General features: G+C 37.8%; 1 protein-coding gene across 2 annotated transcripts in view; it reads left to right on the top strand.

The window, feature by feature from the left end:
- JAKMIP1 (janus kinase and microtubule interacting protein 1) overlaps positions 1 to 13,591 on the top strand; it is a gene marked incomplete at its 5' end in the record, with an annotated part of 90,715 nt that overhangs the window by 14,855 nt on the left and 62,269 nt on the right. For both annotated transcript variants that reach the window (XM_081999545.1, XM_081999546.1), the window contains 2 exons: positions 12,141 to 12,350; positions 13,036 to 13,155. In XM_081999545.1, the coding sequence (XP_081855671.1) occupies positions 12,141 to 12,350; positions 13,036 to 13,155 (330 nt within the window). The remainder of the gene's footprint in view (positions 1 to 12,140; positions 12,351 to 13,035; positions 13,156 to 13,591) is intronic.

The raw sequence follows: 13,591 nt of genomic DNA, 5'->3' as shown, positions 1-13,591 counted from the left end.
AACCCTAGGACTTCATCACAGATGACGGACTATGCTGTTTGTATTAAATCGAAAACCGGGCAATATTTGTGAACAGCACGTGCTCCAAATATTTCAAATTATTCAGCTTTGTAAAATGTAAAGAACCTAAGACGGGCTGTACACAGTAGTACATTTAGAGAGTTCATCATCAAATGACGCTTCTTTCCGGTACCATATTTTCCGTGTATATGTCTATGTCTGTTTGTTAATCTGCCTAAACTAGCAGTACAACAGCTATGCAAATAAAATCTAAAATTATAGTAAGCATAATATTTATCATATATCGAGTAGTACAGACTTCAAATGGAATGAAACATAAGTTTTCTTAAGAAAAGTATTTTAACAGTTTGTGTTTACACAGGTATGTCCTCTTACTTCTTGTATTCCTTAGGTAAAATATGGTAAGGGCAAGGTACAAACGTGTAGTATCTGTTTAATGGTGGTGATTTTCTGTCTGAGACAGTGAAAGCTTTTAATGCAGTTAATATTTATGCTAATATTTTTTTATAAAATTAATATTTAAATAAATTGGATGTTGATCAGGTCTCAGGGGTATAATTCCCTTGATTACTTAAAGACCACTGCCAGGATTGACAACGTGAGGTTTCTGTAAGCATAGTTTCTTTCATATTTTGTTCCCTATCATAAATGTTGAATTTTAAAATTACGACTATAAAGTACAGGTAATTTTAAAAAGTGTTAAAAAGGAGAGAAGGTTGCTGTGTTGTCGCATGTGTTTTTCTAGAGAACAGTTTCTAAATCAATTTAACCTTCTCAGAGGAGGCTACCTCACCAAGAAATGGTGAGGTGAGGCACATAGCAGTGCACCCCAAATTCTGTCGTCCCAGGTTGCCCCAGTAAACACACCTACACCGTGTCTTTGAGTGGTATTGTAAAGGCAAGGCTTAACTCTTCCCTTTCAAGAGTAGAAGCTTTCAGCCTGTTGCGATGTGAAGGCAATGAAGGAGGGCACTCAGGCACAAGTCATTCATTCTGAGTCATTCAGAATGTTAATTGGAGCCATATTGGGCCTCTGTTACTCAGTACATCTAAAAAGGTGACTTTATTGGGAGAGTGGGTAGATAACTCTTGTTTCCTATTCCCAGACCCAGAGGAAGCCTGCCATCAGTCTCATGGGCTTTCACTGGAAATGTTTGTATCTTCCCCCCTCAAAAAAATACAGGGGAGGTATATCAGGAGCCTTGTAGTGCCTCGACTCCTTTCAGATAATGAATTTCAATTTTTTCATTAAATTGTATGATTTTTTAATGAGAGAGAGTTGTGTTTCTTCTAGGAATTCGTAGCAATTTAGGCAGTTGCTATTGCTTAGGGCAATCTTTAAATCTGAGGCAAGGTAAAAAATACTGCAGGGTTCCTAGATGCTGCTCTCCTCCTCTGGGAGACCAAACGGGATTATTATAGAATCAGATCATCAGGATATTTCCCTCTCCCCTCCTCCTCCCATTTTAATTAGTGCAAGGGATGCTTGCCTTCAAATTCAGATCAACCCTATCAGCTGCGAAGTTGGGGTACTCGCTTGGTTTAGTTCTTACCCTTGCGGGAGGAAATGGCAAGCCTGTGGCAGGCAGTGTTAATAATATTAGCACAGTTCTGTAACGGAGCTACAATTAATGTGCTTTTGTTGTATGTGCTTATGTTGTGTTTTATGGAGCTACTAAGAAACCAGCATCTTTGGTATTAACGGTCTAAGTGGGCTGGACATACTGTAATTCAAATTCAGAGAGAGTAATTCAGTGTCTGATTGTCTTGTCAGACTTAGCTGATTTATTTTGCATTTTGGATCACACATTAGTATTGCAGATGGATTTCCATAGATACTGCAGCTAAAAAACCCGAACAAACAGTATTTTTACCATTGATTTTAATACCTGTGACTAATTAGAGTGAAATATTGTGGGGTTTTTTTGGCTTGCCATCAAAAAAAAGTAGTGAGAAAGGAAAAAAGCAAAATACATTGTCTGTGAATACATGGAGACAATTACATTGTGTGCATAAACAGCCAGGCTTCTATTGTACAAATGTCAGTATTTTAGAAATATGATTAGTCAATTTTGTCTTCACAGTTTTGAATTGAACCATGAAAAATACCCAATAAGCCTCAACACAAACAAGATTGAATAGGGAAGATCATAGTGCCTAATAAAAGAAAGTAAAATAGCTATTTGGCTAAAAATATAACACACTTTTTCTCTGTGCAGTGTGAAATTATATTGGAATTTGCCAGTTCCTATAATGACTTAATAAAACATAGCTAGAAATGTTTTCATTAATTTAAGGAATGCTTGTGGATGTGAATTTAAAAAAAAAAATTTTTTTAGAAAATATATTTTCGATATATTCAAAAAGAAAACATATTCTTGCTATATATGCATCAGCACAATGTGCTGGCAGCTAAGAAACTGGGAGTAATCATATCTAGTAATAAGCTGGAGAGACAAGTGAAACAGCTGTTTTAAAAGTAAAGTGACAACTTGGGCAATAAGAAAGCAAGAACAGCTATTACTGAGTAATATTTTCTGTGTAGTTGAGTCTGAACAGTTGGACTGTTCTGTCAATGTAGTATGAAAACTATGCTGATACAAGTTCAGATATTTAAGAACAGAAATAACATTAAAAACCAGCAAATAGGAGAAAAGGAAGAAAATCAGAAATAGCTAACTGAAAAATCATCTGCATGAAGGAAAAATGTCAAAGCCTGTTTTTATGGATTTTTTTTCTTCAAAAAAAAAGATTTACAAATCCTAATTCTACTTTTCATTCATGGAGCTTCAATATAAACAGCCCTGAATCATATGTTCAGCTGAGGGCTGTATAGGCAAGCATATACATCCCTAAATGTCACTTTGATCCCATGTCACTTGGTTTTTAAGATCAGGTTTAAAGTTAGTTTTCAGTGGTAAGTAAAGTTTCCCTCTCTTGCCTGAAATTGCTGAAATAGCATGTTCAAATTGTTGGTGAGTTTTGTCAACAGACCAGCCTATTCTGTTACCAGCACAGCTGTGAAGGAGGGCATGAATATTAAGTATATCATATTAGTTAGACGATACATGCAGTCTGGGACTACCTGGATGCTGTTTTTAAAAAGGCTTTTACTTTGCAAGGCATGTTTCTTCAGATACTCGTTTTGGAGAGATAAGAACAATGCACACTTGACAGTGCTTCCCTTGGAAAATATATGCAAAAAAAAAATCATTAAAAGTATATCAAATAAACAGACGATACGTCCTGTATTTTGTGGTGTAGGCTTTTAGTAAATATTATGTCCTCTACTGGAAATGTCTTTAACATCAAACCTTTCACCTATTTTATGGGTAAATACCATTTGACCTTGTTAATATCTTTGCACGAATGGTCTTCCTAAGTATTCTTAAACAGCTTGGATTGAAATGAATTGAAAGTCTTTAATACACTTAAACACTTTCTCCGTTGATACCTGTTTTTACAAATATGTTGGACAATTCTTGATCCATGAGTGCATGCTTTATGTTAAATGTAAAGCTCAGCTATTTCACTTCTAAAGGGTATGTTTGTCAACTAAACTTGGCTTTAAGAAGATCTGTATTCCTCAAAGCCTTATTGCCTGGCTGCAATTATGTTTTTGTCCTATAATTTTGTATTGATTGATCTCAGACCCAAAACTCTTGTTTTCCCATTGTTTCTCCTAGGATTTACTTTAATGTAAAATACTCCCAGTTTTCTTAACCACAAAATCAATGTAAAAGATTGCAGTGATCATCTCAGCTGCACAATGGGATCCGTGTTTAGGAGGGCACACAGTACACCAGATGAATTAAATTCGCTTGTTTCAGTTGTATTCTCAAATAACCTAATGAAAATTGTCTGAAGAGTAACGTGATATTACTGCAGATTCACACTTGCAAGGAAGAAAAATCCTTTTACTGTTAATAGAATCAAAGAAATTGTTTTCAAGGGTGATTTTCAGGAGTTCCTGATCAGCCATGATTTATGAAGATAGATGCACTATTTAATTGTCTTTAGTCTTAGTCCAAATTATCTAGTTGCATAAATTAAAAACTCCTTCCAATGTGGAAGCCTTCTTTTGTTTGGTGTTTGCCAAACATATGTAATGCAATACCTGGAAGAATATTATTCAAACTAGCAGTTTTCAAAGGTGAAACTTCTGTTCAAGGGAAACCGCTCTTATGGAATAAGTTTATGTACCATTTATGTAGTGATTTTGTAAAGTATTATTATTTCAGTTTTGTGTCTGTGTATATCACTGTATCTCATGATTTAAGTGAAGGCTTTTGAAAGACTGAGTGTAAAATCTTTTCAGGATTAAAAATTAGATTGTTCCAGTTGAGGGCAAAAGCAAATTTAAACTCAAGTCCTCTGCAAGTTAATGTTTTCCAGGTTTGCACCGCTCTTACTCTGTTTGTCTGCCTATAAGTCCTTACTGTATTACTTAAAATTGGCATTCCGTATGTGGAGTATCATACAGTCATGGAAAAACTTAGATGGTGAGCATCCTCTTAAGATCGTCTGGTCCAACGTCCTGCTTGAAGCAGGGCTGCCTTGAAAGTTGGATCAGGTTCCTCTAGGTCTCCTCCAGTCAAATTTGAAAATCTCCGAAGATGGAGATCCACAGTCTCTGTGGCAACCTGCCCCAATGCCTAATCACTGTGAAATGTCTTTCTTCTTCCTCTTTCTGTAACCTTTGATTGTTACCGTTCTTCTTCTGCTGTGCATCTCTGAGAAGCGTCTGCCTCGTTCATGCATGTATCCCCCTTTAGATAGTTGAACAGGTATCTGCAACTGTAATGCATCCCGTGGTCTTTGGCTCGCTGAGCAAGCCTGGCTCCCTCACCATTCCATGAATGCTGTATGCTGCAGCCCCATAGTGGTCTTACTGGCCTTCCTCGGGTTTATGGCACTTGTGCAAGTTTGTCAATACCTTTTCTTTTTGTGCTGGGCAGCCCAAGAGCAGCTGTACTGCTCCTGGTCTGGTCTCACCAGTGCTTAGTAAAAGGCTGAATCGCTTCTCTTTCCTTGTGGCTACACTCCTGACTTGGTCCAGTATCAAGGTAACTTCAGTCGTTGCAAGCTCTTACTACTGACCCATATCCAGCTTGCCCTCCAGGACACCAAAGTTCTTCCATCTCTCTTCTCTCCCCGTCTCTCTTCTCCTCTCTCGTCTCCATGCAGAACTGCCAACTTCAGCTGGCTTCCAGCCTTTTTTTTTTTTTGCAAGAATTTAAACCCTCCTGGGGCAGGACGTAGTATTGGTCTTGGGCGAACTTTATGGGGTTTTTTTTTTTGGTCCATTTTTCCAACATGTCAAAGTCCCTCAGAAGGGTGTTCTGTCCTCTAGTATAGTAACATCTCCCCCAAATTTGGTATGATCCACAAATTTGGGGATGGTGCCTTCCATTTCTTCATCAAGGCAGTTGATAAAGTTGTTAAAATGTGCTATTGTCTTCAACTTTTAAGGGGTGAAATTTAGATAACTAAATAAAAAGCTTTTGCCTTCTGAGAGATTCAGCAATTATTTTTCAGTAAAACATGAAAAATAGCAGGAGCAAAAGTTTAACATTCCACCAAACCCCAAAACTACATCCTTTGCAGTGGTGGCCGCTATTTTCTAATAACATTCATTTTCTCCTGCATTCCCATTACTAGGATTCAGCCGTTTTAAAGCAGTGAAATTTGTATCTTCAGGTTATAGTCAGCAGTGGGGGCGATGAGACCTTTTGTCTCTCTGAAAATTCCGATGCTGAGGGACAGTTGGCTGTTGACAGGGACGCTCCGTGATCCGCTGCTGCCCTGAGAAGAAGGATGGAGCCTGGCTTTTCTCACTTCACTCACGCAGTGGCACATATCCATGAGTTTTGATTCCTAACCCAAATCTTGAATTTTGAGACTGGAAAGCTGAGTTTTGCATCATCCAAGTGTGCGCAGTCGTGCACGGCTGGGTCGAGCCTGCTGTGGCATGCTTCCATCAGCCGCTTAAACCTGCGTGTATTTCCCACACAGCTGCTGATATCAAATTGTAGGCTGCTGCTCTGGATTTTGCCATCTGTTTGAGATGCCTGTCTCAGCTGCATTCCAAGGCTGAGCTAATCTCCTGCAAAGACCCTTCCACCACCTCCAGCATTTCAGGACTGCAAATAATACTTTGCTTTCCATCCTCTGAAGGTTTATGCTTGTCCTCTCAGGAGCTAACGGCAGCATTCCAGCCAGGCCTTGTTTTTTCCTGAATCGAGCAGATCTAACAAAACCTTTTTATAGTGCGGGCTCAGCATCTTGTGTTTATTCTTAGTATTTTCTAAGGACTCTATTATGGTAGGTAGGACACAAATCTGACTTTTATATCTTGTTACAAAGTATGGAACAGTATTAAAAACCCACAGAAGTTGTGTATGGTGTGGCACTTGGACAAAAATCTCCTTAAGCTTGTATTACCTAGTCTTTCTACATTTTCTGTCTTTTTGACTACTTATTCGTTATAGCTCTGTCAGTGAACACTTGTAATAGGTGATAGGAGAGATCCAGTAGTAGAGGTTGTAGCGGGCTACAGTAACGCAAGGTGCCTTTGAGAAAGATGTGAGAAATCTTTTATAAGTAAGTTCTGGAACTGTCTTCCCATATGGTCTTTCTTGTATGATTTATCAAAACTTTTAATATATATGCCTTACTTATGAGATTTTTACACTTTAAAAGAGTATGTTGAAAAAGCTATTGGAAGTAAATATTGACCGTTGGTTTAGAAAAATTACACTTAATTTAAAAGTTCCATCTAACTGTCTATGACCCTTACTTCTCCAGTGGATGGCTGGCATCTTTTCTCCCTCTTCCCCTAAGGTTCCTAAATAAGCAGCAAACATTTATTTAAATAGGTGTCCATGTCTGGTGTAGAGTGCTATGCACAAAGCAGGAATATTTTAATTCCTTCCTCCAGATGGGCTTTCAGCTTGGGATATTGTTGTTAGGTCTTAGTGCCCCTTTATAAATGTCAAAGGTGTTAATTCCCTTTAGTTCTATCTTTAACTGTTTACTTGAGTAGCATCTCCTTTTTGTTTTTCCTGGTAACTAGCAGTCCTTCTGTCAAGATATCCCTATTTTAAAATCAGTGTCAAGCATTTAGTGTAAAGATTAATTCAATTTCTTCTGGAGAAGAGGAATTTTGTTCTACAAAGTTGACTAGGAGATAACTTTGATAAGGATGGGTGAAGAAGAAGGTCTTACACTTGGCAGTGCAGCAGCTGGCTTTTTCCACTCTGAAAACTGAGTATGTCACTGCCTTGATAGCTCTAGCTTCTAATTCCCTGGGAATTTCTCTTTCAACTTTGTGAAAGGCTAAAGTTCCCTCAAAGGTCTCTGACTTTCTTTCACTGTAGCTATTGAAGTGTGGGATAATTGGCAGGGGGTACTTTTTCCAATGGCCGGCTTGGTTCTTTTTCATGTTTGATAAATATTATTAAAACACTTATTTCTGCTCATTTCCCTTAGCTGTTAGGAGGCATTTAGATACCTGTTCTTCAGAAGCTGTGTAATTTTGACACAGCCTACAAATGCTAGCTCTTCACTGATATAATGCAGGTAATTGCTGTGTTCAGCACCTAACATTTGACAGCACAAACCCCATAAATTAAGAAATGATACTTTAGGAAGCTGTAATTTTAAACAAGAGCTCCAGAGTTACTTATGCTATCCAAGGTGATTTCTCAGTAATTTCCTGCTGCAGCTGCTTGTGGATGATCTTATTTTCTTTAAAATCCTATTTCAGAGGGTATTTATGCTAATTTTATTCTCAAAGCATGTAACTGAAAGTGTGTTCTAAGCTCATGTTGCTCCACTACTTTCCTATGACAGGCTTTTTGTACTGAATTGTACCATGCTTAGCTGCATTTTTCTTCATGCAGTTGTTCTAAAATACTTTAGAATCCATGCAAAACAGAAAGTAAAAGAGTTAATGTGACCCTGTTGTATTGTGTAGCTGCAAAAAGTGGGCAAATTTGTCTGCATATATGACAAGCTGGTGTGGGGAGGGGACATAGCACCCTAATATTAGATAAGGGATGAATGGACTCCAGTTAGGCTGTGAACATCTTTGACAGTGAGAATGATTGTTGTTGTTGTTCTTGTTGTTGTTTTTTAACGTAGAAAAAAGAAAAGCAGCTTAGAGAATCCAGAGCTGAGAGTTTTGTGAAAAGAGCATAATTAACAGCAGCATTCACATGGGATGGTGGGTAGGCAGGACTGTATTTAAGGTCAGGAAGAATAATGTTGCAATGACTAAGGCACAATATAAGAACTCAGGTAAAAAGTCTACCTGTGTGTATGGATTTTAGAGCTGATACGCAAAAAGAGTCTTTAGATGTAATCAAACTACATCTGGGAGAGAACAGAATTAAAGATGACAACTATTTTCTGTATGTGATGAGTAGTTTGGGGATGGCTCCCTAGCGATGTAAAACAGACATTAAAAAGCATGAAAAAGAAAGAAATGCTATGCATGGTAAAGTAGCAAATTTTGCTAGTAACAGAATACAGGGTTAAACCTTTAAACTTGAGAGGTCATGAGGGGACCACTAATTGTTATTTCACTTTATGTCATAAAAGCCAATGATCTTCAGCTTGTCTACAGTAGTCATAAATGACGATTGAAAAATACCTCAAAATGTGAGTGTGTATATACATGCATATGTACACTGTGTATGTTTGTGTATGTACGTATATACACATATACATATATAACACATATATATGTGGGAAGAGAGACAAAAACATGTGAACGAAAAGCAAACTTACATAGGTGGAAAAATTGAGAAGCTTTTAAGCATAGAGCTTCTTAATCTGCTGAAGGGCTTCCGTACCCAAAAGCTTTCTTTCCCACTCTGTAACTTGGTCTAATAAAAAAATATTCCTTCTCTTTTAGACCATGTGGATTCCTAGATAATCTTGGCTGTGACAGTGTTGCTTCCACAACATTTGATTTGATCAAAATAGCAAGCAGCAGGGAACCCAGATTAATCCATTTTGATTTACATTTACCTAATGGAAGATACTCCTCTCTCCACTAAAATAGACGACCACACTACATGGTCTAATTACATAAGGCTGTTTTCCTTTATGCTGCCAACTTTTTTTGCTTCATGTAACCAAATGTGGCAAGAATTTGAGAAAAGAGCAGTTCTCCAGTGGTACAGAACTGGCATGGAGACCTTTTGTGAGCTTTTACAACTATTAGAATGTAAGACTAAACTAAAGCCTTTTGGGAATGGTTGACCTTTCTTCTCTGTCAGCTTATGTTCAGTTTAAACCTAAACCTTATCTTTCCTTTTTCCAGTCTTGTACCTCCTCTTTCTTTGCCTGCCTGCCCCTTGACCTGCCATCTCTCCCATGTGGAACTGAGAGATGCTGCATCCCTATAAAATATTTCTCTTCCCTTTTTTCCCCTTTCTGGAGTAATTTGTACTCTCTGTTAAGAAAGCAGACAGGGAAGATGAACAAGTTTGCTCTGTAGTGTGCAAGTCTGAAGAAAGATGGTAAATATTTGGGTCAGGCATTGGGGGAAATTTAAGAAAACTGAGGCATTGACTGGGTTGATGCCGTTACATTGGAGAGATCAAAAGTGTAACTGTGCCCTTGAGAAAAGGAGAATTGTATTGTGCCCCCGGCTTCTGAAACAGAACTTAAGGCAGAGGCGTTATTGCTGCAGTTCTCTTCATCTTTATCGTTTTGTAATAAGTTAGTTCAGCAAATTGCTTAGAAATTCTTCCTTCTGCTACTCTGTGCTTATAAAAAAAGTAAGTGCTATTGCTCTCTGTGTTTTCGTGTGTGTGTGTGCACATGTGTGTAAGCCCAAAGCTAAAAAGAATGTGCAGTCCTTGCTATTGTATAGCTATTTTCCATTATTATCGGTGTCTCAAAGGTTTTTTTCTGTTTGACTGAAACTTGGGGCGTTTCCTTTTTCTGAAAGTTTCACTACATGTAGATTTTATAGTAGAAAAAAACAGTAATAGGAAGAGCAGAGGGGAATTCTGCCTTCTTTCCTGCCTTCCACTAACCCCCAGCCCAAAGCCATGCTCTTTCATGGCATTTCCTTCCAATGTGTGTGAGCCTGTGTGCGTGAAGGGTGGCACGGGCATGATGTCACTGATCACATCTTTTTCGAAAGATCTGTTCTGCCGCAGTTCAGCAAGTAGCAGTCTGGACCGAGATTGTTGCTTTCTTTTTTCTTCCAACTTAAACACCTATGTCATTCCATTTACTGTTTAGGTTGTGAGAATATGAAGTGTATGAAACGTGCTACTAATGGGATAAGTAAAATCAAGGCTGCCTATGTAACCGTGGTTCTTCCTTGTTGAATGTATGCCTTTCACGGCCAGATTTCTATCTCAAGTACATAGACCTTCAGTGTGAACACCTGTGTAATTGAAAATGAAACTCTCCAGAGTATTTAGTTACATGACATTTTTTCCTCTCAAGGGATCGCTGATAGATCAGTGTACATGACAGATAGCATTCAGTGAATGAGGCAGCTGCTTAATTTTTGTCATTGCTGTTGACTGCACAGTCCCTCTGAAACCCTACATGTTGCAAATTCTTCCATTAATAAAAACTGCGTACTTGAAAGTCTCACAAATTGAATTAACGTACTGGGAAGTATTATACCTATTTACTGGTTGAGGAATTGAAACTCAGCGACCTTCCCAAATCAGGAAAGAAATCTCTGTCAGAAACAAGCTTCATCAGTTCCAGCTGGGACTTAAAAGTAGTCTAGACCAGTTTATTCACTTCAAATCTGACCTTTTAATCTCCAGTTATGGCTTGAATTGGTTCAGCCAGGCCATCTCCTGCCACTAGGATTCTGTACACAAACTAATTTCAAATGCTTTGTAGACTGTGAAAAGAGTAAGGCAGGAATCCTGAAGAGGCAAACTGTATCTGATCATGTAATCTGATTGTGTTAATCCTGTACATCACTCAGACTTAACTAGGAGTTACTGCTAACAGTGCCTATTTTTTGTGTGTGGTGTGCATCTTGACAAAAGGACTTCTGTGGAGGTAGGACTATAACAAACAACAACTGTATGGTTTAACAAGTTCATTATTTTAATTTTTCAAATAAGACTGTAGTAGTCTTATTTCCAAAATTACATGGGTTTATGTTGGCCAAGAAAACAATTTAGCAAACTGAAGGAGATACGGCACAGTTCCAATAAATATATTGTTAATGATTAACATTCTTGTTAAGAAATCTGTTTCTATAGTAACTGCTGCAGATTGTCACTTCCTCTAGCACTTGGAATAGTACCAAAGTGAATTTAACACTGATGCTGTGAGGGACAAATCCTATGAGAGCTGCAATAGATCACTGCTAGCAGTATGCTTTATTTGGTATGGAGATGTATGAACGACACAGTTCAGTAACCATAGATGGTGTTTAAGAACTATATCTTTCTACCCGTTATTCTTAATGCTCTGTGTGCATTTGTGTTTTTTCCTTCTATATAAAGACTAGTCCTCGTCTGAATTTTATAAGAAGGGCACATAAAATACATAGGTATGCCCAAGTTTTTAAGTTTAAATGTATGTGTGCGTATATGCTACTAGTTTTTAAATGTCTGTGAAGAGATTCGCCATGAATGGTTTTTCACTAATGAAGAGGGAGTCAACATGGGGCGAATGTGTATGGCTCAAGCTTTAAAACAAAGCCCAGGTGAGTTTTAAAGGGTGTGTTTGTCTTAGCTTGTACTAGCCCTGTGTTTCATTTCTGAAACATAGCGCAGGGAGATTTTTCTTCTGGTTATAGAAGTGTGTAGTATCTTCAGATGAAGTGGGTGATTGCAGTGGCTCTGTATTCTGTTTCAGTGTATGTTTGCATCTGTGTGTGTTTGTCTCTTGAGTTGAGACTGCACCGAGCAAACTCATGATCGAGTGAAGGCTGAATCTTTTTTAAGGAGAGGGGAAAAGGCTTCAGAGGAAATGTATCTTCTTTTTAGCAACCACAATTTGGGTGCTCGTATAATTCTGAGAGAAACAGGTCTTTGGTTTTGCAAGTTTGTGGACATGCATGCAGTGAACACTTGGAGATGTTACAGAAACTTCCTTCTTGCTTTATTTCTTTCCAGATGGATGAGATAAAAGGCAAAGACAGAGTGATTCTGGCTCTGGAGAAAGACCTTGGTGTCCAGGCAGGTCATACACAGAAACTGCTCCTTCAGAAAGAAGCTCTGGATGAACAGCTTGTCCAAGTGAAGGAGGCAGAACGATACCACAGTAGTCCGAAAAGAGAGCTTCCTGCAGGAGTCGGGGATATCACCGAACTGATGGGAAGCCCGGTAAGAAAACTGTGTTTTCTTCAAATGTTCAACACAGGGTAATCACTGCCTGGGTGTTCACATTGGTTTTGTGGTTACTTTTAAAATATTGGAAGGACTAATTAATGGTAAATGGCCATGCACTGCACTGTGCAGTCTCGTTATGATTCAGAAACTCCTTGGACCTCTTGAATTTCAAAGAATGTTGAAGAATATGTGGATATAGAATTTTTAGAATTTACATTGTGAGCTTCAGCTCTGCACCCCATTATTTTCTTAGCTATTAATTTCATACCTTTAGGAATTATTTTAACCAATGGCAAATAGATATTATACTTCTTAAAAACTGAGCCATGTGATTTTAATCTGTGTCCTATGCACTAGAATTGTTTTATCTGATAGTAAGAAATCAGGTGAGAAATAACCAATATCACGTGAAATATTATTTATCTAGATGCTTTTTTTAACTATTAAACCTTTACATACATTTCACAAGTAAACACTTTTCATGTAATGTATCATGTAGCATTTCCACAGGATGTTATTGTTTAGTGTTTCAGTTAATTAAAATAAACTTTCCAGACACTGATGTAAAGAGTCTTATTTTAAATGTACACAATCCACTTGCTAAACAATGATGTTAAATTTATGGTGAGTAAATTTTTTTTAAAGGCATTTAATATTTCTATATGTTTTTGATGTAAAGGAGCAGCATTTGGATGAACGAGATGTGCGGAGATTTCAGTTAAAAATTGCTGAACTGAATGCTGTAATAAGGAAGCTGGAAGACAGAAATACTCTGTTAGCAGATGAAAGAAATGAACTGGTAAATTAATTAGTATTAACACAGATGGTGACTGGGAGGGCATCTTTATGGTAAAAGATTTAATGTTGGAAACTCAGTGTTATAAATAATTTACAAATTAGTCGTGGTTGGCCTCAGTCAGTTGTGTCTAAATATAACAGACCCTTCTGTAGAAATTCACCTTGTGACTGTAAAGGACATGGATGGAACCCCTCTTGTACCAGAAAAATAAAACTGTAATTTTTTGGGGTGTCATCGTAATAAAATTGACTGGTAGCTTGCCTGTGGCACTGTGTAATGATGTTGTGTAAAACATGTATAATCTATGCAGTTAAATTATTGTATTAATCTTTTTGAAATTTGCCATTGGTTTTGTGTCATGCTTATGCTAGCTAGGAGTTAAAAAAGCTTTTCTGTGATGGACGTGCAAAATCTGCCATTTCTCAAGGGAAATCTC

Source organism: Phaethon aethereus (genome assembly GCF_964289735.1).
Source record: "Phaethon aethereus genome assembly, chromosome: 4".
NCBI classification, from domain to species: Eukaryota; Metazoa; Chordata; class Aves; order Phaethontiformes; family Phaethontidae; genus Phaethon; species Phaethon aethereus.
This window is presented reverse-complemented; position numbering and strand designations above follow the sequence as displayed.